Below are 25,700 nucleotides of genomic sequence, written 5' to 3' on the forward strand. Positions count from 1 at the left end.
AGGCTTTCAGCAGAGCATCACTGCTTATTAGCTAGAGGTGTTTCAGCAACTGTATATACTTATTTGGCCGGAGGGCTACCCATGATGATTCAATCTGGGATGTACTATTAATCTCACTGAGCAGTATGTGAGCTTTGTCATACCACCTCTGCTGTATCCACTGTTCTTCACTGCCTTACAGTCTCTGAGTCTTCTCTGATGCTCATGGAATGGGCCTCACTCTCCAGCATGTCATTCCATAGAATCATAGACTAGTTTGGATTGGAAGGGACCGTAATGATCACCTAGTCCAAGCTGGCCTTCAACACTTCCAGGGATGGGGCAGCCACAGCTTCTCTGGGCAACCTCCTACAAGAAGTAGGGATCCTAACAGGTAGCAAGGGCACTGTCAGATTTGGTGAGGGAAAGAAAATAAATATTTTGAATAGCGATGAAATCAATTAAAAATAATGAGTTTGATACCCCCAGCCAAAAGGGGAGGAAGGCGATGACAGCTTGGCACTGTGTCATTAACATCATTTGGATTGCTGCAGGCTGAGGCAAAAGGAGCTTTCCCAGCAGCTTCCCAAGTGTCCCAAGTTGTGCTGCAGCCCGGGGATCCACTATGGTTTGTGTGTCAGCTATGTTATCAGCTGCAGTGGGTGACACACAGGAGGCTGAAGTCCTGTCCCAACAGGCGAGCGCTGTGCAGCTCCCTTTCAAGACATGGTGGGAAACACCTTTCTTTAAAATTAAAAAACATTTGTGATAGCTGGCATGTTAAAATTGCTGTGGTTGCACCTCCACACATTTCTATACAAACTCTATGGCAAAAAATGTAAACTTGAGCCCACAGATACCCAGGCCTTCACCTGCTCATGTGCGACAGCCAGCAGATTCAGTGGGAGCTGGACTTGATTTGACAAAAACATTGTTTCCCTGGCCCTTGGGAAAAAGCTGAAGGATTTTTATTTCCAAATATGTGTGGGAGAGCAATTATGGAAATCTTTATCAAGGATTTCTCAAAAGCCTGAGTGATGCCAAATCAAGTTCAACTTGACATGTCAAAAAGTACAGCTTAGTATTTGAAGGTCAATATGTATTTTTTGAAAAAAATCTTGCCAAGGCTATTATAAATAAAGGGAATTTATGTAAATATTCCTTTTTGCTTATCAAGACAGTGCTGTATTCTGCTAGTACATTAGGACAGGGAATTATATCTAAACCAGTAATCACTTTTCAAGCTGTGTAAAATGTGACACATACATGAATAAATTAATTGTTAAGATCTGTTGTGTGCTAAAACCATAAATATAAATTTAAAGATGCAATTTTTCTACTGATTATTTTAATTTAATTACTTATCTCAAAGCATAAGTGAAGATTACAGGCATATGCAGAGAAAAAGAGGGAGAGAGGAATAATGTGTTGGAAGCATTGTACTGTTGAGTTGTCATAATTTCACAGTCACTTCTGTCTCCTTTCCCTCTGCTTTATGTCTGCTGAGCTGTCTTGGGAAACTCACAGTGGTCATATGATTCTGGATTTTAAATTTTGCTTTTAATTTCAGTAGCAAATTTCCTCTACTTAATTTTGATATTTAAAGAGATTTCTCTCATCTGGACATGAATCTTTTAAGGAATGTTTGGCTTCTCCTGATTTATTTATTTATTTTTTATCTTGTAATTTATTTTGTGACTGAAGCATAAGAATTTGAGATAAAATAAGAATACAGGAATACAATTGCTGCTTTAGGAATATACAGCTCTGTTCCATAGGATAGGCCTCAAGTAACACTAAAAACCTTGACATGATATAAAAAGCCCACACAATTAATGAAGAAATATTTCTTCCCTCAGCAGAACTAATATCTTTGAATACCTCTTTACAAGGTTTATCTCAAGGCAAAGTTACAGTTATTTTAGAAAGGAACCCTACTTTGTCCTTGTCTATATCAACAATTTTGCATGCTTTATAGTTTTATACTCTGCCCTTCCTTAGCAGGACTAAATCACCTGCAAAAGGTTGTAGGTTTGGCATAGCTTAAAAAGGATCAAAGGAACCCCAAAGGAGTTTCTCAGGTAAGATAATATTAAAAGTTAAGTATTTTAGATTATCTGCTACAATTACTCTGAAATGAAATAAAAGTAAATGTTAAATGAACGTGCCTGACATTTGTTCTCCTCCAGTCAGTCAGGCATTTCATTTGTTGCATTGCCAGAACAGCAAAGAAACCAAAATTCAAGTCTGTGGAAGTGAATTCTTAATAAAGAAAAACAGTTCAATCACTTTTTTACATGGAAAAGAATAATTTTCTTATAAGTACTCAGTAAGTTACATCAAGTCCAGTTGATAAAATGGAAACTTCTGTTTAGTTTTAGCTGTTCCTTTTTGTTTAGAGTGGATTTTACAAATAACAACAACCTTTAATCCCTCTTGCATACATTTTCCTCTTCAGGCTATAAAATTTGAGATTTATGAGTTTGGATTGTCACTGAAATGGAGGGTAACTCTGCAAAGACAGTATTCAACAGTTAGAGTTAAAAAAGTTCACCTGCTTCTTCGAGGGAAATCTTCCAATTTGACACAAATACCATTCCAATTTCACTATGAAAAATTAGAGGCCTCAGTTTCAGATAGCACCCACTCATGTGTCCTGATTTTAAGCATGAGAATGATATTGCGAGCATTGAAATATTAGGCAAATATGAAGCAGTTTGCAGTAGTGGGTTGTGAATTAAAATGTTACTTAAAGAAATGGAAATCAATATATATTTTTCTCAGAATAAAGGCATTTCTTAAAATAGCACAAGACAATACTTTGACTGTATGTTCCTCCTGGCTCCTATTCTCCTGGAATGCCTTTCATTTGTGAGGTTGAAGTAACCTTTTCTGTTATTACTTATTAGTTTCAAAACTGAGACTGAGGATAGCCCAGGACCCTCAAATTTAACACGTTGCCTGGTTAGGCTTTAAATGACAGTCATTTTCTTACAGGCTGATATGTGTGTATCACTGCTTTAAAGATGTAATCCAGAAGAAAGTTCCACATGGGACAGTAACTATGTTAGGGGAGCTAAACCTGTTATTCTGTGAGACAAGGAAATGAACCTTGCTTCAGTTCAGTTGGAGCCTGGATTTGGGAGAAGTTATCTGGTGCCACAAAACGAATTAGTAAGCAGAGACCTGAAGACCACTAAGTTTATTTTAAGAATGTGTTGCCAGAGATCTAATAAATTTACTTACTGCTGCAGGCCATGCATGCATGAGACCTTACTAATCCAGGTGGTGTTTTTTTTCCCTCAGAGGGAGGTGCAGGGTGTGGATCCTTAGGAAAAAAGGTATTCTGCTTTAGGTAATATGGGCCTTATTTAATGATAGACATGACAGCTTGAGTGGTATGTTTGGGTTTTCTCTGTTATTACTCACAAGGAAGTTTAAATTATTTCTGATGCAACATTAGTTTGTGACTATGCAACGTGATAATTAGTTTAATGACAACATGGAAATAACTTTGTAATAACATAGTAATTAGTCTAAACCAAATAGATTTTTCTTTAAATAATCTGTATTTAAAATATTACTTTTAAATATTCTGAAGATTACTTTTAAAGTGTTTGAATTTACAAGTTTACTGTATTACAGTTCAGGATTAGTTGTATCTTTGAGTTTTCTCAGGACTCTTCTTCGTGCATGTGTGAAAATCATGTTACTGGACTTCTGTTTATCCATCTAGACTGGTGGGCTTAAAACTCTCTCATTGTATTCAATGAAGTGGGCCAAATCTTTCCAGAGGGTAATCCTGCTGTTCATATCAGATATACCTGCAGTTCTTCCCATTCATTGTACCTACACAGCTAGCCTAAATTCAACATACATCTATTACACGATAAAATTAGATTATATGAATCCTACCCTTAAGTAGCCTGTTTCTTGTCTTCACCTTTTGTGGAACAGGTGCCACAAGAGTTGATTATGTTCCTGTGCCCTGGGACCTGAGAAACATCATAGTGTTTTGTCAGTAGTGGTTATTCCCTGGAACTATTGAATTTGGATGATTTTTTTTTTTTTTTCTGCTGAGAAGCAGTGGTCAGTTTTTATCCAATAGGCAATAACATAAAGCATCGTTTCAATATATGGACATATCTCTACAATAACAATAAAGACTTCTGAGAACGAAGTGCTGCTAGGTGTAGTGGGACATACATAATAACTGTCAACTGTCTTCCTTCAAATGCTTCCTCTCCTGTCATTCCCCTTTGGTTTTGTCCTGCTTCTTTTGAATCTGATTATATGAATTAGCTCTGCAGAAGGAAGGGTAAGCTCCCAAGCTTTTTACTACTTTCACATAAAGGCTGTCAGCAGTGATTACTAGCTGCTGATTAGTTTAAAATAATTACTGGTAAGTGCCTAGCAAATAAGGCTGTACTAACCAAGAGGTATGTGGCACATGTATTTTGTTTAACTTGTTTTTTTTTGCCTGCTCATCACCTTATTGACAGGGCAAAATAAAGTAATTTGAGTGAGAAGAGGAATAATATGAATATTTTTTGCCCAGTGGTACTGTGTTCAGTCTTGCTAAGAACTTTTCAGGTAGCTCAATGTCTTTCTCTTCTGTTACAAACAACGATTCAGCAGCACACACGGGTATGTGCTTAAGCATTTACTCTGGATCCATTAAATTATTTACATATTCACTGTTGGAACTGTAAAAGTGGGAATCACTCAGTTCCTACAGAGCTAGTCCCTTGCTTGTAAAACAGAATCCCAAGCCAGAAAGTGGATCTTTTAGATTCTCTGGAATTCAGTTACAAAGCTAAACACTTCATATCTATAAAGGCTTTTAAACACATGTGGTGCTCCAGCGTGGGGTGTTTGTTTTTTTTTTTTTTTTTGATGATTCAAACTGCGTTTCTCTTTATCTGTTTTGCTTTTTCCTTTGGAAGTTCCCTGCATCTTGCTACAGCCAATAGAATGAAGGTGTCCTGGCATTTGGTGAACTGATTTGCACTGAGCTGATTTACACTGAGATTAAGTAAAGACTATGAATTGAAGTGACAGGAGAGACAGTGCAAATTTGCTTCCACAGTTTCTGTAAATGAAAATCTAGGTAATCTCTTAATCAGAATCTTTTAATCTCCTGAAAAAGAACTGGACATAGACTTGAATTGTCCATCATATTTGAAAAATCATGGCAGTCAGGTGAAGTTCTGATGACTGGAAAAAGGGACCTATAACCCCCATTTTCAAGAAGGGGAAAATGGATGACCCGGGGAATTACAGACCAGTCAGTCTCACCTCTGTGCCTGGCAAAATCTTGGAGCAGATTCTCCTGGAAGGCATGCTAAGGCACATGAAAATCAACAAGGTGCTTGGTGACAGCCAACACGGCTTCACTAAGAGGAAATCCTGCCTGACCAATTTGGTGGCCTTCTAGGATGGGGCTACAGAACTGATGGAGAGGGGTGGAGCAGTTGATGTCATCTACCTGGACTTGTGCAAAGCGTTCGATACTGTCCCACACAACATCCTTGTCTCCAAATTGGAGAGTCATCAATTTGATGGATGGACCACTCAGTGGATAAAGAACTGGCTGGGTGGCCCACATAAAGAGTTGTGGTCAATGGCTCAATGTCCAGCTGGAGACCAGTAACGAGTGGCGTCCCTCAGGGATCGGTGTTGGGACCGGTCTTGTTCAACATCTTCATCGCTGACATCGACAGTGGGATTGAGTGTGCTCTCAGCAAGTTTGCCGATGACACCAAGCTGTGTGGTTCGGTTGATACGCTGGAGGGAAGGAATGCCATCCAGAGGGACCTTAACATGCTTGTGAGGTGGGCTGATGCCAACCTCATGAAGTTTAACCATGCCAAGTGCAAGGTCCTACACCTGGGTCGGAGCAATCCCAGGCACAGCTACAGGTTGGGCAGAGAAGAGATTCAGAGCAGCCCTGTGGAGAAGGACTTGGGGGTGCTGGTTCATGAGAAAATGAACATGAGCCGGCTTCAGTGTGTGCTCGCAGCCCAGAAAGCCAACTGTGTCCTGGGCTGCATCAAAAGGAGCGTGACCAGCAGGTCGAAGGAGGTGATCCTGCCCCTCTACTCTGCTCTTGTGAGACCTCACCTGGAGTATTGTGTGCAGTTCTGGTGTCCTCAATGTAAAAAGGACATGGAACTGTTGGAACAAGTCCAGAGGAGGGCCATGAGGATGATCACGGGACTGGAGCACCTCCCATATGAAGACAGGCTGAGGAAGTTGGGGCTGTTCAGCCTGGAGAAGAGAAGGCTGCGTGGAGACCTCATAGCAGCCTTCCAGTATCTGAAGGGGGGCCTATAGGGATGCTGGGAAGGGACTCTTCATTAGCAACTGTAGTGATAGGACTAGGGGTAATGGGTTAAAACTTAAACAGGGGAAGTTTAGCTTGGATATAAGGAGGAAATTCTTTGCTGTTAGGGTGGTGAGGCACTGGAATGGGTTGCCCAGGGAGGTTGTGAATGCTCCATCCCTGGCAGTGTTCAAGGCCAGGTTGGGCAGAGCCTTGGGTGACATGATTTAGCATAAGGTGTCCCTGCCCGTGGCAGGTGGCTTGGAACTAGATGGTTTTAAGGTCCTTTCCAACCCTAACTGTTCTATGATTCTATGAATTGGCAATTGCTTAAGTTAACCCAGCATATATCTCCAGACTGTACTTGGAGACATCCTTAATTATGCTTAGTTGAATTTTACTGGGATCAAAATTTAATATGCAGTAGCTAGCCTTTACATCCATGTCTCTTTTCTCAGTTCCCCTCCTCATTTTGTAACAAAACAACTCTACAGTGTTCTTCAGATTTTTTTCCTGCTACATGACTTCAAACATTTGTCTGAGCCCTGGCAAATGGGGCCATTCCATCTTCTTTCTTGTGGGGAGACATAAAATAGAAGCAAAAAAGAATTACAGAAACTAGTGAAAGATGGAAACTGTCTACAGTTCATTGGATACCAGCAATTACACTCAAGGCAAGCAAAGTCCATAACGCTGGGAAGAGTGTGTTTTCTCATGAGAAGTCAGAGATAGCATTGTTTTAGTCCCTAATCACTAAGGGCTAGTTTAAGGGGTTGGTTTTGGTTGTTCTGCGAATATATTGTGTTACAGTGGGAGATAGAATGCAGAAGGGTGCAGAGTTCAGCAAGTTTAGTGATTGGAGTTCATTGTAGTACATTTTTAAAAGAGTTGATAAAGTGAAGCATTTTAATGGGTTTCTAATTGGATAAAATTATGAAGTTAGCTTATGCATCTTTGAAGTCAATTCAAAACATTCTAATGGTATATTTTACATACTGAGTTTACTTACACGTTTCACATCTGCAAATAATTTTTCTGTATTAAGTTAACACAGTTTTACAGGATATGCCTTTTCTGATGATCATAACAGAGGGAATAACGTATGATCATAGAATTATAGATAGCTAGTATTGGAAGGGATCTTTAAAGATCTAGTCCAATGCTGTGCTGCCCCAATGACTGAAGAACTTTTCTCATCTATATCATAGGTGGGGTTATGTTAATAGTTTGACAGTCAAAGCATTACTTGAGACCTTTGCCTTTTTAACCTGGAGGTAGAATGTCCTAGGACCATGACATACTATGACAAATCAGAGTTGTTGAAGCTATCCATCTTGAGTTAAACATGTAATATCTTCTCTGTATCTATTCTGACTATCAGAATTGTCTAAGATTGTCTCTTCCTTGTCTAGTCTGCCAAAAAAACGTTTATACAAACCAGGAATAACATTAGCAAATAGTGTGGGAAACAAAAAACTTGAGAAGTGCTAAGGTTGACAGGGAGCTTCCTGACTAAATAGGGAATAATGATGTTTGGGATGAAGATTTCTGCATTTCAGAACAGATTTTAGATCTACTAAAACTGCTGAAGTAACTTTATCCTGGTATAGATTAACTCGGTTTGGCACAGAAGAAGGCTGATCAGAGGATGAGAAAATAGGACAAATGTCTCAAACCAGATGATTCCCTTTTCTGTACTCTCTTGCTGTCTTTGTGTTCTCTGCAGGTTGTTCAGGAGTGGGTTTTCTTCTTCATATGCTTTATGTACCTGCTTCAGTGAGGAGATCTATAGCAAGGAGGGTAGAGTAGTCCGACTTCAGTAACCCTGCCTGAATGAGGCACCCAGTAGGGTCAAATATTCTGAACCAATAAAGAAAGACTGCAGCTCTTGCAGACATGGAAACAAATCAGCAAGTAGTAGCAGAACCTGGAAAGAACTGGAGGAAGAGAGAGGAAATTTTTGTTAAGATGTCTTGCTGTGGTTTTATTTATGCCATATGATGATTCCTGTACTATCACAGTTGATCTGATTCTCCTTTTTAACATCCTTTTGTAGTCTGTTTAGGAAGCAAGATAAGAATAGAAAGGAAAAAAGACCAAATTAAAAATATTAAGGAAACTGTTCGTTCTTAGTGCCTTATTTACCGCTGGGGGGGGGGGGGGGGGAGGGGAGGGGTGTGTTTTGGGTGTTTAGGATTTGTTTTTTTCTTCTCTTTCTTGTGTTTGTTTGTTGCCCTGGAAGAATTTATAGGTTGTGTTTTTTCCCATTAAAAAAAAACACTTAATGACTAAAGAGAGCAGATATGTTGCACCATAAAGCTGTACGAGACAGCTGTGTTTCTACAGCAATATCTTGTGGACACAGTGAGACTTCGTGGCTACATTTGTACAGGTTAGACACTCTTTAGCTGATTCATCTCTGACTGATTATGCCACAGATACCATGTAGGGAAGCCAGTATCTGTTATCAAGATACATCAACTTCTACTGTGTCAGTAAGTGAACACTCGTATAGTTGTATGCTTTTTTTTATGAATTAGGGTTCTGAGGTAGCTCCTAGGGACAGCAAAGCTACAATCAAATGTTCATCAGCATTATAATATGCCCTTCAGGTCAGTGCTCAAGAGACATGATTTAATGATAGAGATAGATGTAATGATAAAGATAGATTTTATAATGTCTTCACACAAACCAGTGATCTGTGGAGAGAACTGGAGCTAATTCTTTCCTTCTCCGAGCTCTTTGCATCATGATAGAAAGTTCTGACAATCTAATCTGAATTTCTCATGGAGGTTTTACATCTTTTAAAAGATATATGAACAGCATGGTTAGAAAGGTAAATGCTTAAATGAGAATATTCATTTTAGTATTTTTTCCCTCTAACCACCTTTTCTCACTAGATTAAAGAATAAGACATACGCTGTTACATTTGTCCCAGGAAACTAATGAGAAGACATAACATAAGGCTAACCTAAAGTACGTGCTGGTGTAGCTAACACTATACTTACTGGGTTTGTGCAGCTCATTAGTTTTTGGTATGCGTTTTTGTAGCCTTTGTCAGTAATAACAGAGATCAAAAGAGAAGAAAGAAGCAGAGGAAAGAGTGCAATGTGATGCTCAAGTATCCCTACTTTTGTTTACCCAAGACCATTGCCTTTATATGAGATCACACAAGTATGGTAGTTGTTTTTTTCTAACAGATGAGTCAATAAAGAAATAGAGAGGCTTACCTCTGGAGAAAAGTGGAAGCGTATGAAAGGGCTGCCTAATTTTTCAAATAATAGAATGGAAGAAACTGGAAGGGGAAAATAAACCTCCATTTAGTTCTTCTTCCAGTACTTAAGCCATGTGTGAACAGACATATTTAGATATGTTTCTCTGCTGCTCAGAGAAATTGCTTTATTCACTGGCTTGTGTACAGAAGTGTTAAGTTCTAAAGGAGGCTCCTGGCGCATTTCAGTCATTACCTGAGCAAACCTGGTTCAGTAGCAGCACCTTGTGGGAAGGAAATCAGACTACAGCCTCTCACACAAGCAAATGTTCCCAGAAGACAGTTGCTGAATGAGCATCTGCCTTCGATGAGCTGAACAGGTTATATGATTCTTGCTATGGAATTTAGAGAATTGTCCTAATAACAAACATATCCAATAGGATGATATACAGGACTTGATTTGTCAAGCTCTTTTATCTGTGGCATCCAGAATCCCTACATTGACAAGAAATGCCTTTTTACTGTGGAAAATCAGTGAACAGATGGCGGTAAACTGTACATGAGAAAGTAAAGCTATGCTATATTTTATCAGAAATGTGTTAATCTAACTGGAGATACTCAGTCTATTGTGCAGTCATTTGGTTTATAGTCAATGGAATGGATGCTAGCTCTTTTCAGCTGTTATCTTTCCAACTGAAAAAAAGTAGCATTTTTAAGTGGACCTTTGAGGGCCATCTGTTTGCAGTTGTTATTTCTGGCTTGCTTTTCTAGACCAAGAAATGCTCCATGAAGCCTGCCATTTCAAGAAATATTTCCTGTTTTGTTACAGTTGTGCAAATCCCATTAATAAATACATAAAAATAACTATGTAAAAAGAACTGTGAGGACATCTTTTGGTCTAGACTCTGAAAACTGATACTCAGTACACATCTCAGCAACTTACTCAGTTTGGGGCGTTCACCAAATTGTGAAGACAGATCGGTTGCAAAATACTTTAAGAGCATTCTAATAAGAATTTGTATCTCTCTAAATCTTCTTAGGTGACACAGGCAAACATACTCAACTCAAGATTTAAGTAACTTAAGAGTTAAGCTTAGGAGGCATAAGCATAGGTATAAACAGTAGCATGTATCAGGGATACTTAATCTTCTTGGAAGCATTTCCTAGGAAGATGTGAAAGCTGTTCCTGGAATCATGCAGTGCTGATGAATCAATTCTAAACCAATAAGAGCAGAAATTGTTAGATTTAATGAATAAAATATTGAGTTTTAGAAGCAGACTGCGTGGGTAAATGCAGACTAAAAGATAGTAGGTATCATCTCCAGTCTCTCTGAATACTGAGGGTCTTCCAGTGCTTCTGGCACTCTGACCATATCAAGGAAGTTCTGTGTGACGTCCTACCTTGTGTGTTATTTGGAAATACCAATATGGTTCTGCAGAAATTTGGATCATACACAATTTTTGTAATTTTCCCAAATATATTTCGATTAATTCTTGTTCTTTTCCCCTTGAACTAAAATAAAATATAAAATAAAATAAAATAAAATTAATATACTTGTTTATATGCATCTAAGATAAAATTTATTCCTATATGTTCCAAATTTATCATGGTTGGGTTCTTTACTTGTTATTTCTTAGTTTTAAATCTTTAAATCCTTTGGATTGCAATAGTCAGCTAAGATACACATCTTACCCAGCTTCTGTTAACCTCAGAAGAGAAAGTAGTATTTAACAAAAAAAGAAAAAATAATAAATATATTTTTATAATTTTGTTTTGCAGGAGGTAATAAGCTGAAGAATCAACATTTTCGCCTAAACTGGGCATGGATCTCCTTAGAAAAGGAGTATTATTTAGTAAATGAAGACTCCAAATATCTTGATGTTGTTCTTAAACGGAGAGGTTACCTGGGAGAAACGTCTTTTATAAGTAAGTGCTATTTTAGCCTTATTAATTGCTTCCATAAATCACTGGCCAGATAGCTGATAAAATGTATCAATACAGCTATATCCTTTTGCTAGTGTTTCATAATAAGCAAGCTAGATTCAAAGGAATATGTTCATTTATTAAAGGAAGTATCTTTTGTTATGGTGGATATGTGATTTCTTTAGTAATATAATGAAATTTTCATCTTTTCAGTCTTCTGCAATTTATTTTTGACTCAACAACCCAAGATTCAGTCCTTCTGCTTTTTATTTGATTGATGCCACTGTTGTGTTTGTTTCACAGAGTACAGTCTCTTTCCAGATTTTATTTTTTCCGGTAATGAGACAATACAGTTGTAGCAATTGGAAAAACAACAATAACCATAGATAATTTTCCAGGAAGGTTATTGTGAGCTGGTCTGATTAGCATGAACATTAGGCTCATTTTCTTCAGTCAGTCTTGGCAGTTGACTAAGGCTGATACAAGAGGTGTTGAAAGTTTTGCAGTGTCTGGAGAGTGAAAAGCTGAAAAAAGATTGTGTTATCGCAGTCTGCAACCTCACGCCTGTCTGTAGCTTCTGGATCTGTTCCCATCCTCTTCCCGGTGATGCATTTGGACCAGGGAGCATTATCCTTTTATAGTTTCATGTCAAACCTATTGTAAGCTTACAATGCTTAGAAAAGGCACTCAGTTTCAAGCTGGTTTTGCAGAGATATGTAAGTATTTACCTGGCATAGAGCACAAGCTCATGCTTATAAATCATGACTTCTGTTTAAGTCTCTTTCTGAATAAGAATCTGAGTTTCAGGTATTAAGATGTAGTTAGGGTACCTGTTTTGACATGAGATTTAAGGGATGTAAGTACTAGCTAAGCGAATCTAACTTAAAAGCGAATCTAACTTAAAAACCAAAACTTTGTTTTGGACAGTGGACTAACTTTGATAATATATTTCTTTTAAAGCAAGTGAAAGAACAAAAGAGGTTAATTAAATATAAAGTTACAGATATGTGGTTTAAATTAATTACTGGTACTGATTAACAGATACTGATTTTACTTCTGATTCTTGAAATAGCATTTACAAAGCTTTCTACCTATAGATCCAAGTTAAGTTTCTGGATTGAGCTGACTAAAAATCCAACAAAACCAGTTTGCATAAATAGCCTCTGACTGCCTTAATCCTGCAAAGTGGAATTACAGTGTTCGAAATACCATAAAAGATTTTGGTTAAGGTGCTTACTGGCCTTTCTGGTCCATGTGCAGCACCAAAGTGGCTGAAGGGTTGTAGGTTACGTAAAATGTTGGCTATGACTTAGGAGGAGGCCCAAGCAGGAAACAAGAAAGTCAAGGTTTGTAAGGAAAGGCAATACATTTTAATACACTAAAAAATACAGTTAGAAGAAACAGTCAGAGAAGGGGGAACTTTATGTTTTTTCTGAAAACCTCAGAGCTGTTCAAACAGAGGCCAAATGCATGAGGTGTAGATGGTTTTGAAGGACTCTCTAATTTCCATCAGGGGCTGTCAGACAGCCTGAAATTGTGAGGCAAATGCCAGTAAAAAGCCGTTTTCGGGCAGCCTAGGTACCAGGTTACAAGGCCTGTGCTGTATGTCATGGATTTTTTCCCATGACGTTGCAGTTTCAGCTTGACTTGAGTTTAGTGACTGTCATTACTCAAACACTGAAATAAGTGGATAACAATTTAAAACAATGATTACTGTAGTGGGAATGACCACACTCGTTCAGATTGGTTCATCTTTCATCTTATTCTGTATGTTTTACCCCTTCATGTCTTTATGTTTTCCTTACCATTTGAAGGCTGAACTTTTCAGGTGTTTTTTTATTTTCTTCTAAGAGAAATAAATATTTTTGAGGGTTTCAGGCAGCATGTTATTTAGATGTTCTGGAACAGAAGAGAACCCAGAATGTTAAAGAGGGGGGAAATCTGTTTGCCTTTCTTGAACTGAATCCATTCTTGAATTACAGAGAAATGGAAACTTGACTGTGACCTCTGAGAATATAAAGGTTTCCTAGTATTTAGTTTTGCTTTGACTAATTCTGTCCAAACTGTATTTCATAATGTTAATTAATGTACTTTCACCTCTATGTGTGACACCAGTATAAAATTGGTCAAGAGTAACAGAGCTGGCTTGAACACTCTCAGGTTGTGGAAAGTATATTTTTCTAAAAAGTCTTTTTTTTAAAGATGACATAATGAGAGAAAAATTGCAAGTGATGCTTTTAATTACCTGAATTCTTTTTGTTTGTTTGTTTTTTGTTTTGTTTTTTTTTTTGTCAGGTATTAGCACCAAAGATGGCACTGCCAAGAAAGATAGAGACTTCAGAGGAAAAGCTCAGAGACAGGTGCAGTTTAATCCTGGCCAAACCTTAGCTACATGGCGAGTACGGATTTTGAGTGATGGTGAACATGAACAGTCTGAATCCTTCCAAATTGTTCTTTCTGAGCCTGTCATGGCAGTTCTGGAATTTCCTGCTGTATCCACGGTGGAAATTATTGACCCAGGAGATGGTAAGAACCTTTCCAGAACTGTACTGCCAATATGGGCATATACCAAAAGGCAAGCTGCTGAGCAAATGCTGTGAGTAACATTGGATAGTAAAGCTTACCTTTCCTTAGATTATTTCTGAAGACAGACTTGGGCATTGGGTAGTTGTTTGTCCTCTACCCCTTTAAGTGATTCATGACTGTATGACTAAGGTAGCATTCTTTAATGAAATACCTACATTTTTCCTATATTATCTCTAGTTTGTTGCTTGTCTAGTTTTGTCTTCATTTTAGGTTTAACAGGTTTTCAGTTCAGTGTGTTTGCAAACAGAGTGTATCTGCATAGGTGTTTGATTTGATTTAATTTGCCATGATAATTCATGTGGGAGAGGATGGTACAGAAAATACAGGCTGATTGGTACCAACAAGTCTGGGTCTTGGAGCAAACTAGTTGTGTCTGTTAGGTCTTAAGCTGAGAAGCTCAGTAAGGGTTCACTAGACCAAGGACATCACAAACTACCAAGAAAAAAATAAAATTATGTTTAAATGTAAATGAAAAAAAATAGCTTATTAAAAAGAAGGAGAAAAAAAATTGAAGAAAGAAACTAGAATGTGCTCTGGTTGCGTTATTTTTTAACTGCATCCAGACACTTGAACTCTTGGGCCATGGTCACACCAAACTATCCTTAAGGAGTCTTTCACATACTGAGTGACAGTAACAGATTGTTTTAAATAGCCTTCCCTAATTAACATTTGAAGAGGACTGCAGGAAAATTGTCAGACATCCATATTTAGTCACTGAGATATGGAAATTACTTGAAAATGTGTTAAATCTATTTTTGTATGATCAGTGAGATAGCACAATTCGAGATAATCATCTGAGTTGTCTTAATGCAAACAATTTTTTTTCTATATTTTACATTAAGATAATTTTTAGTAATTATTCATAAAGTGGATTGCATAGGAGAAAATCAGTGCACAACTGCAAATCAAGGAATATCTACAGGAAAAACAGAGAAAGAACTCTGAGAGGAAGGATTGGGTTTCCTGATAATCTTTTAAAGTGCAGGTAATGAGAAGGTCAGATGCCAGCTAAAGAGGAACCATCAAAAGTTTTATTCTGCTTCCAGTGAAAATGATTTTAAAATTAATTGATTTTAATGGTGAAGTCTTAGCACCAAAATAGTGAGTTTGCTTGAAAAGCTGTACCAGCCCCTCAGTGTATGGGACATTAGTTAATGTTTTATTCCAAAAATAGCTTGCATAAAGGTGTGTTTTCTTGCACTAGCTGAGATGGTCTAGATCATTCTCCCCTGATCTTTTATGCTGTTCATAAGATCTGTTAAACTTTTATAGTGTCATTTTACTCCTAGTTGGATAATTATAAGAGAGACAGGAAAAAGAACAAATCAGATTCCTGCATTTTACTTCAAGGATAGAGTTTTTAATTTTGTCAAACTAATTCTAAATGGAGAAATAAAAGGAGTAAATTTGGGGGCTTTAGTGTTACCTTTTGGTTTACTTTAAAACAAGGTAGCGATTTGCTGCTTTTCGCATTTTTTTTTTTTTATTTCCTGGAATAGTGAATGTGTATAGATTTTATCAAACCTGAATTACAGCATTTTTAAGGCAAGCTTTTACCTTAAATCACGCTAGTAGTATTTTCCAGTTGGAGAAATCAAACATGGAACATGTTTTCAAAGAAGTCACCTGGCAATTTTCAGAACATTTTTGCCTAAGTATTCTGCAATAATGAAATTATTTGCTTTGTGCTGTCAGCTGGTACCACTTCATTTAATATTTTACAGAATTATATCCTGTTTGGATTGCAGTCATATTAATGAAACTAAAGGTTCTTGTATGCATAACCACCTTTTGTTCTTGAGGTTTTGAGAGGACAAGAACAAAGCTGAACCTGAATTCCAGTAACAACATAGAATTCAGTAATCTATTTATATGAGTATAAAATAATAAATGAGTTTAAAATGCATTTTAGTGGGGTTGTTTCCTTGAAAAAGAAGATCTGACATGTTTTGGTCCAATACCTTTTAGGGTGAGATTGCTCTCCAGACTTCACTGACTGTATTGGCTATGTCGCCTTTGAGTAAAACAGGAATGTAGACATGAAACCAACTTGAATCAAATGCCCAAGTCAAAGTGGGATAGCAAACGCTCAGTCTTGCGTCCCCTCAATACCAAATGATTTTTACTGTGAGCTTGATAGCATAAGTTAAACAGCAACTTTTCAGAACTGCTGCTTGTGTGTGAGCTATGCTATCGATGCTTCTGTTATTAAAAGTTAATAGTGAAATACCATGGAAATAATAAAAATATAGCCCTTTGTGGAAGATTTCTTCAAACAATGTCTTGCGCCATTACCCCTAGATAAGTTAATTGGTTATGTCAGAGACTGCTTAGCGAGTACTTCTGAATTCAGACCTAATGATCTGATTTTCAATTCTGAAAGACTAAGAAACTCTACGTCTCTCACCCTCCATATTTTTCTTAAAATTTATCCCCGTTGATGGTAAATATGAGTTATTTGTTGCACTTTAGATTATGCTAAAATGCTTCTGGCTAATTTACAGGTGACTTTATGAGGCCATAAATCTATGTAAACAGATGTGTCTGTTCTTTACAGAATCAACAGTCTTTCTTCCTCAGTCCACCTATACTATTAAAGAAGACGTTGGTGAATTATTTATTCCAGTCAGAAGAAGTGGAGACGTGAGCCAGGAACTGATGGTTATCTGCTACACACTACAAGGTAACAGAATTTACTGTAGGAGAAAAAAAAAAAAAAAGTAAAAAATGGAAAACAGGCAGAAAAGCAAAAAGAATTGCACTATCTATTGCATAATAGATTTGTTTATAACTGTTCATTACATTTTTCACCTAAATATCTTCAGTCGCAACTGGAAATGTATTCATCAATGCAATCAGTCTTAGAGTATTACTGAATAAGCTGAAAAATTATCATGTTCCAAATTTCTGCCATTTATTAGGAGGTGAAGAGGATCTGTGTTCTTTATGGTTTTGCAAATTTTTATATGCAGCCCGATGTATCTGAGAGTGGTGGGAACTGAAAGCACTGCAGTGATTGCCTAGGATATCCTTTACTTGTTTATATATGGAAGAAATTGGTATAAAATAATATTGCTTAATTGGCATACTTCTCCTTTCTCTATCTTTCAGTCTCCTATTAATTATATTCACACAGGGCATGGGTTCTCTACACCCCTGCTGTTATTATAATTTTTCATGTGGAGACATGAAGAAACATTTTTGGAGAGATGATCTGGAATAAGAATTTTTTTTTTTTCATCAAATTCTATCTGTTTTAATTCATTTCTGGTCCACTGAATATTCAGTGAATAAATTATACTAAAGGAGTTAACTTGTAACTCTCACAGGGTCTCCTCTGTCAGCCTGTGTCTCTTGTGGTAGACTACAATATTTCTTCTGACTTAAAACCTGCAAATGAATTTGAGGAGCCATGTGCTTGCATTGCATCAGATGCAGAACTAGTTTGTCCAGAGGCCTCAGAAATAAAACCTGTTCAGAGATTTCAGCCCATCTTTCACCTAAAAGTAAATAGAAATTAAAAGATAATAATGAAAATAAAATTCAGCTTCTGTGAGGGGATCATTAGAATATATATCACAGTATGTATAGTGACTGTTTTCCTTTTATGCCACAGGAACAGCAACTGGCACTGCCCCAACCTCTGTACTGTCTTACTCTGACTACATATCCAGGCCCGAGGATCACAACAGCATTCTGCGTTTTGACAAAGACGAACGAGAAAAAATGTGTCGGATTGTTATTATAGATGATTCCTTGTATGAAGAGGCTGAGACCTTTGATGTTATGCTGAGCATGCCAATGGGTGGAAGAATCGGTACAGAATTCCCAAGCACTCGAATTACCATTGTACCTGACAAGGATGATGGTAAGACATCATGTAATTGAGTGATATTCCCAGTTCTGGACAAATAACACTGCATTCACATCAGCACATAGAAACTGTTTTTTTGCACTTCTTCCTGGTGGTTAAAGTACATGCTACTTCCATCTTGAGATTTGAAAGTAGTACTGGAAAGCTGTGTGGATTTTTAAAGTATTTAGCATTGGTATTTTATGGTTTCAGAAAATCACATGAGCAGTGATTGAGAGTGAGGAGATGCACCTTTCCATTCTATCATGGTTAACAGGTATAATCCAATATGTCACCCTGTACAGTCACCTTAGTATGTGTGATTCTGAGGTGGTGTCCACAAAGCCTTGAGGCCCATTACATTATGCTCATAAGGGCCATATTACAGTTCCTGATGGACCAGAAACCATCTAGCAGCTGCTAGCAGGCAAGCTATATTCCTTTTGTCTAGAAGTGTCCATATATGCCTCCTTTGTCTTTTTAATGAAGCAAATAACCAAAAGATGTTGCTTTAGAAATCACCTTAGGGCATGCTAACAGAAGGATGTCCTTTGTTTGAGTGGTCAATAGTGTTGATATATATTGCACTGAAACGGGCATTTCTGGTGGTGATTAGAGAGAGGTCTATGACTAAGGAAGAGTAGAATCAGCAACTGTTAGCACCATTGTTATCACCATGTATTTGAAAATACTTGTAAATATTGTTGTGACCTCAAGCTTCTCCTTCAGTGTCCTTAGCATTGGTGTGGCAAGTCTTTTTCTAGGAGTGGTAGCAAAAAGGTTTCCTGGTACAATTTCCCTCCTTTATACAGGGAATTTGGTGGCTGACAGCTCAAGTGTAAATTCTGTGAAAGGAATACAGATAAGCTATTTCAGTCCTTTCTACGAGGCCATAAGCCATCTATTGTGACACTGTCATGTTTCCTAAAGACTGATGTGAGGAATTATATAGCACAGTACTCTTTGAAAGTCTGATGCCAAGATAGATTATTATCAGCACAGGATTTCTCCCTAGTTAAGGATATAAAAGGTGGCTCTTAAAGGCAGGAAGTTGACACCCACCTGATTGCAACCTAATTACTCAGTCTGCCTGAAATGTCTCATGTGTAATCCAGTGACAGAGGTGACTTTGTTTTCTCTGTAGAGCATTTGAGTAGTCATATAACATTAGTGATACAACAGTTTGAAATAATACTTCTTGCAAAGTAATAGATCATATATTGAATGAAAGCTGAAATATGTTTATCTGACTTTGCTGTGATAGCAAATGCAGGTTTATTTGTGTAGGTTTTTTGCAACAATTTTATTTTTTGAATAATTTTGATGAATTCATTAACTTTACAGTCTGTAGACAGCAAAGCATAGAATATTGGGAGAGTAGCTGTACAATGACACTGAATTAAAAATTAGGAAAGTTAACCAATCGCAATATAGTGTAGAATTTAACAATTTATGAAACTCCTACAATATATTAGGGAAGTTAAGAAGAAATCTCTTCTATTTTAACCTGCTATTAGAAAACATGAGAAGTAATTTGGTTTGTACACCACCATCCAGTTTTAAGTCTAATTTCCTGCATTTATAAGCACAACTTGCCTCAATGCTACAAACTTTTAAACAGGAACTATTTAACACAAATAATAATATTAAGGGATTTATTAAAAAAAGCTAGGGAAGTGTTTGAGACATTAGGGTAGAACATTTTCACCAGATAGGAAATGAAACATCTACATTTGCTGGTAAGAGTAAACAGTATTTTGGATATTGAAAGATAGGTTTGGATCATTTTTTATAAACACTCACTTGTCTTTTTGCACCCAAATATTGCATATGCCATCTTTGAAATGGTGTGACAGAAATACCTTTTTTGCTTTCTATATCAGTGTAAGTACTCCCACAATAAAGTCCAGAATGTTCAAAAACTTAGTGACAATTCACTTGCTAGTCAGGTTTTCTAGCACATGCTTATAATTTGCAAAAAGCTGTAATACAGAGTAGATAAATTATAAGCTGTACCTTACATATTTATCTATGTATTCACACACATATGTACATATGCTTATTTCAGATTGCGTGTATACACACATATTTCTGTTAACACGGGAGCAATTTAACACCCTGGCAATCACAATTGAAAGTCTACATACATAAGCAGGGGATTTTAAGTGGCTTTGGTTATTATTGTTTGCAGCAAATTTTAATAAATTAAAACAGTATGCTATGTGAAATAAAAACCATTTCTTTAGCTTTTAACAATAAAATATAATTGAGAAAATGCCTAAGATAGAGGTAGCTAAAAGTTTTACCATATATATAATAGTCTATGAGCTATAATAATGTTAGCATACTAAATTCTGTTTTCCACTTTAGCCTCTTTATTTCACATCTACTGATACATTTTTCTCATTGTTCGTTTAAATTCATCTTCTACCTACCAATGTTTCTTTGGATGAATGTCATAGAGCATGTCATATATTGTTATTTCTCCAAATACTGTGACTGGATTAACATTATGCATTGACTTCTTAAGATCAAAAGATACAAACAGCAAAGGTCAAAGTTTAATAATACTGCATGAGATCTTTCCTATGGAAGTCAAGTCAGCACTAGCACCTTTACCTTATCTCCTCTGGCATTCGAGGCAAGTTAATTAGGAAACATTCACCTTCAGTACCTATCATCAAAGCCTTTTCTTGTTCTTTTATTTCTAGAGAAGGCCCTTAGGGTCTAATTAAAATAGCTGAGTTGCTATACAATCATGACAATAAACAAAAATGTAAAAGAGGTGTGCTCACCTTTCTAGTGAACCAGAGTATATTAAAGAAATTCGTGGCAGCTGAATACTTTAATTGGGGATTATACAGTTGTACTGTGCTGCCAAAGCAAAATCTGAAAAAAAAAAAAAAATCACAGTAGATAGAATATGCACAGGTATATTTATGTATTGTGAAACGTGTTTTTAAAATCATTGCTGCTGTTGGGACATCTTTTAATTTAGAAAGGTCCTGAAGTTGGAGACAAATAAAAAGGAATAAAATTATTAAGGTAATGAAATACTCAGCAAATGAAATTTTGCATGAAATTCAAATTTACACGTGTCACTACAGTTTAAGCAGTAAAAAATGAAAATATAGATCTGTTGGAGTCCAAGGTTATAGTTGCAAACCATGAATCACTGGAAGGAAAGCATTTAGCTGAAAGCCCTATGCAAATTCACTTTTTTGAGTGGCAGCAATCTCACTTGATATTAGCTATCTATGCATTTAGACATCCCATCCTAGAAAGAGTATCTAAACTGTTGAGATCAATCACTGTGGGTACCTGCTGCATCTGAATACGTTGATTTCTGACAGCAGATATGAACCTTCCCTTAGAAATTTAATTTGCCATTCAACCTAAAGTTGTAAGCACTGTAAGACTGGGCATGAAGGAAGGAATTTTTTTCTGATACTTTGTTAAAACAGCTCCTACTATGAAACACCATTAAACACCAGAGAGATACATAGCTATTCCTGCTTCATAAAATAATTATGATTTCTAAAGAAAAATCTAAAAAAATATTCTTGGAATCTATAGAAACGAATGCTGAAGAGTGCTTCAATAGGTATTTAGATAATTCAAGACAAAATCCGAAACTAAACAAAAAACCTCAACCGTTTTCCATACAAATGTGAATATGTGTTAATAAATCTAGTCAAAATTGGTGGGCTGAACTACTTGTCTTCATGTATTGCAAGGATTTGGGGGATGAACCAAAATCCCTGAAGAATTTGAGGTCAGTTGATTGGCTCAGGACATACATATCCTGTGTAGAGAGTTCAGCATAAAGTTCATTTGGTGGAGGCCCTGTACATGAAAGATCAATATTATGCATCTAGGGAAAGATAGATAAGGTTGCTGTGCACTTTTCATTCCCCTCGGAGAGGGGAGTGCTGGAGTTTAGTCTCAGACCCTGAAAACACTCAGACCCCAGTCTTCCATGGAAATGCCTTAATCCCCAGGTACTTAGCAAATGAGCAAGATCAGCCTGGAAGCTGATCTATGTTTTTCCAACCGAAGCTGTGACTCTGGGACCACTTCCATAGAGAGAGAGAAAAAAATAAGATCAAACTTAGTATTCACTGGGGAGTGAGGAGCCTGTAATTTAGTTCCAACAGGAAGAGTGTTGCTGTGTTGTCTGCGACAAGTCTGATACAAATACTTCAGTCCTTGCAACAAGGCTTGCAGTCAAAACTCTGCCCTCTGGTAGTCAAATGTTTTGGGCTGCTGGTTTGGACTTTATTTTACTTACTCTGTTTTGTGTTGTAGGTAAATTTTAAAGAAGCGAAGAGGTGTGAGGCATGCAGACCTGAAAGTTTTCAGCTAAGAGAATGCTTACAATTATTTTGTTTGCTTCAAGTTTTTTGTCAGTGCTTGTCTTCACATGTGATTTTAATTCCATGCTACTGTATTTAGCGTTGCTATGAGAGCACACAGCCTTACAGCCAGGCTGACAAACAGTCGCCTTAGTGGAATTGTTGAAGCCTCATGCTGTTCACAGCATGAAGTACATTACATACGTTTGTTCCACTTCATTCAGGTTAAATGGGCAAGCAGAGATGACTTCTTCTTGACATTTCTACGTCAAGGCTGGGAAATCAAAGGATTCAGCTTTATGTCAGATGTTTGCTTACCATTTTCTTTATAACTGCTCAACTCAATAGATCAGTTGTATCATCGACATGAGAGAGGTTAACGCTGTTGGGGAATATTTTACAGCTGAGGAAACTGGATGATGGTATGATCATGGTTAATGCAGAAAGCCAATATAGAGGTCAAACTGAACAGATCAGTTCTTGAGTCTTCTGGAGATTTCTTAAAAACACTTGCTGTCACTCCCCCTACCATCAGTTAAACTTTGGAAATTCTTAGACCGTTTTCTGGAAACAAGTAGCCACTAGCACTTGTCGAGCTTGCTTGGAGTAGTAAAGACATTTTTATCAATCACCTGAAAAGAGGCAGAAAGTCAGCACTGCAATGCTACATTATAAATTTGTGCTTTGCATTGTCTTCCAGCAGGCATACAGTGTCAGCTAACTTTCAGTGTGTATACTGAGCCAAATTTTGATCTGATGATAATTAAATATTCAATTAGTAACACAGTTTGTCAGAGGGACATCCTTATCTCACAAGGGTATCTGAAATCTCCTTATTTCCACGGCCTCTGAGGCAAGCAATCATAGAATCATAGAATAGTTAGAGTTGGAAAGGACCTTAAGATCATCTAGTTTCAAACCCCGTGCCATGGGCAGGGACACCTTACACTATATCATACCACCCAAGGCCTCGTCCAACCTGGTCTTGAACACTGCCAGGGATGGAGCATTCACAACCTCCCTGGGCAACCCATTCCAGTGCCTCACCACCCTAACAGGAAAGAATTTCCTTCTTATATCCAATCTAAACTTCCCATGTTTAAGTTTTAACCCGTTACCCCTTGTCCTATCACTACTGTCTCTAATGAAGAGTCCCTCTTCAGCATCCCTGTAGGCCCCCTTCAGATACTGGAAGGGTGCTCTGAGGTCTCCACGCATCCTTCTCCTCTCCAGGCTGAACAGCCCCTACTTCCTCAGCCTGTCTTCATACGGGAGGTGCTCCAGTCCCCTGATCAAATGCAATCAAATGTGTCTTTTTCTTTTTGAAAATAGGTATGACATAACCTTAAACTGAATGGGTCATTTGTTGATCTTGGTAGTTAATATCTGCTGATATGTCTGTCCAGTTTTAGTTACAACCTGAACACTATAGGCAGAGCATGTCTGTATTACAGACTGGAGTCATGATTTGGCCAAGTATCCCTCACCATTCTCTGGAGATGACAAAAATAACTAACTAGTTGCTCTTTTTTCCTCTGTGCAACCATCTTTAACTACTTTCTCCCTTTTCTTTTTTTACAGTGCCTGTGGGTCTGATGCCTCTGACACTTCTGTGCTCTTTTTGTCTTCTTTTGTCTTTTCAGTAGGCAAAATCTTTGTGATCCCTCTCTTTTCCCCAGTCTGTGGTAACTAGTCAAGGGAAAAAGTGGAGAACAGTCAATTTATGACACGTTATACTCCCAGTTTTCTTTGTTTTTAGTTTCTTATTACCACCAGCTCAAAAGAGTGAAAAACATTCAATTGATGGTGATAGCCTTAAAGATTTTGGACAGTCCCAGTTTGCTGTCTATCACAAAAATAAATCAATGATGTCATATCTTACAGTAGGACATTCTACAGAGGCAACCAGGTGCACTTATAATTTGCTCTTCTAGCATTATCTGTCGCTGACAGTTTATTATATGTGTGTGTCTGCAGGTACACATTCACACATTATTTGTATATATTTATGTATATATATATATATATATATATATATGTATACTACACACGTTGGATTAATCTTCACTTAGCTGCTTCATATCTAGGTATATAGTCCAGCCTATAGATCTAGTCTGTCATAGATCTAGGCTCCTTTGATAGGTAAGGAGGACAGATCATGACCTCTAGACAGTACTTGGTCCATCTACTTCAAATGGCTCTTTTACCTCAGCTGCTGGAACAGCATACCTCTAAGCCTTCACTACTGCAGATTCTTAAATGGTTACCTTAAATACGCATTGTTACATTTCTTTATGAATTACAGCAGTATTTCTGGAAAAGTGTTGAAATATGGGAAACAGCTTTTGAGTTTTGTACTCAAAATAACCAAAATAGTTGATAAGCCGTAGGTGCAAAATTACATGAACTGCAGAAAATGGATCCTTTCTGTTAGACCTAGAATGAGTTAAATGAAATGGTGTTCTTATGTCTACTGATTTTTTTTTTTTCCAAACCTTAATGGATCATTATTTTATGACAGATCACTTGAGTACAATGAACATCTTCTTCTCTCCTCTATTCCTGCAGCATGTTGTATTTTTTATGGCTCTGGTCTTTGTACTGCAGATCTTATTTTTGTTATAAACTCTTTGAAAGTGTAATGAATGCCTAGCGAACCATTCTAAATTTATCATTTGTTTTTGTTGCTTGTGATTGTAGGGAGTGAATTTAATGACCAAGTGAGTGCTTTGTGTGTTTAGTATTTGGGTAATCAAGTTGGTAGGACATCTTGGTGCATTCCATTTTCCTAATGTTTCTTCAGATCATATTGTTTCCTCTGAAGCTCCATATACTGAGACTTGCCATTTTGATTGTCTGTCTTTGAACACCCAAAAGATACTGAGCAACAGAGTAACCACTGTACCCCACTGATTTTTAATGACATTGATTCTCCTTTTGAATGTCTAACCCCTCAAAGGATTAACTCAGTTATTGTCTCACATTACTGTTTGTCAAGAAACGCTTTACTCTTCCCTCCCATGTGAATAGGGTCAGAAGTCCAAAAGAGAGAATTCAAGAAATTTTAACATACAGCAGAGCATATTTTCTTTTATTAGAGCTCTGTTTTTTTGGTCTGGTAAATCTGGCTGTGGAGCTATTTTCACTTCTGTTCTTTCTTCTCTGCTGAGTCCCATCTTCAGCATTGGCTCCTCTAAAGGGAGCTTGGAAGTTCTCTTGTATATTTTTCTTCTCAGGCCTCAGTGAGCTAAACATGTTCTCATTGTATGTGAGCACAAAAGCCTGTAAAAAATCCTTTCTGCCAATTAGGCAGACTTGTGACTGAATAGTAAAAGTGCAAAAATGTAAAGTCAGAATTGGGGCAGTGTCTTTCTCCAATTCAAAAAAGTCTGTGTATACATATAGACAGAAGACAGATTTAATAACTCCACAAGAATGGGCAGAATCATAATTTTCTTTGTTGTACA

At 37.3% G+C, this 25,700-nt stretch overlaps 1 protein-coding gene across 4 annotated transcripts in view; it reads left to right on the top strand.

Annotated features, from left to right (window-relative positions):
• FREM2 (FRAS1 related extracellular matrix 2) overlaps nt 1–25,700 on the top strand; it is a 124,319-nt gene that overhangs the window by 51,162 nt on the left and 47,457 nt on the right. For all 4 annotated transcript variants that reach the window (XM_061457457.1, XM_061457458.1, XM_061457459.1 and 1 more), the window contains exons 3-6: nt 11,296–11,442; nt 13,735–13,965; nt 16,583–16,708; nt 17,642–17,893. In XM_061457457.1, coding sequence (XP_061313441.1) covers nt 11,296–11,442; nt 13,735–13,965; nt 16,583–16,708; nt 17,642–17,893 — 756 coding nt within the window. The remainder of the gene's footprint in view (nt 1–11,295; nt 11,443–13,734; nt 13,966–16,582; nt 16,709–17,641; nt 17,894–25,700) is intronic.

The sequence above is a fragment of the Pezoporus flaviventris genome, unplaced genomic scaffold, assembly GCF_033815535.1.
Source record: "Pezoporus flaviventris isolate CSIRO_AGI_PZ_B2104156 unplaced genomic scaffold, CSIRO_AGI_Pfla_v1 ptg000025l, whole genome shotgun sequence".
Taxonomy (NCBI): Eukaryota; Metazoa; Chordata; class Aves; order Psittaciformes; family Psittacidae; genus Pezoporus; species Pezoporus flaviventris.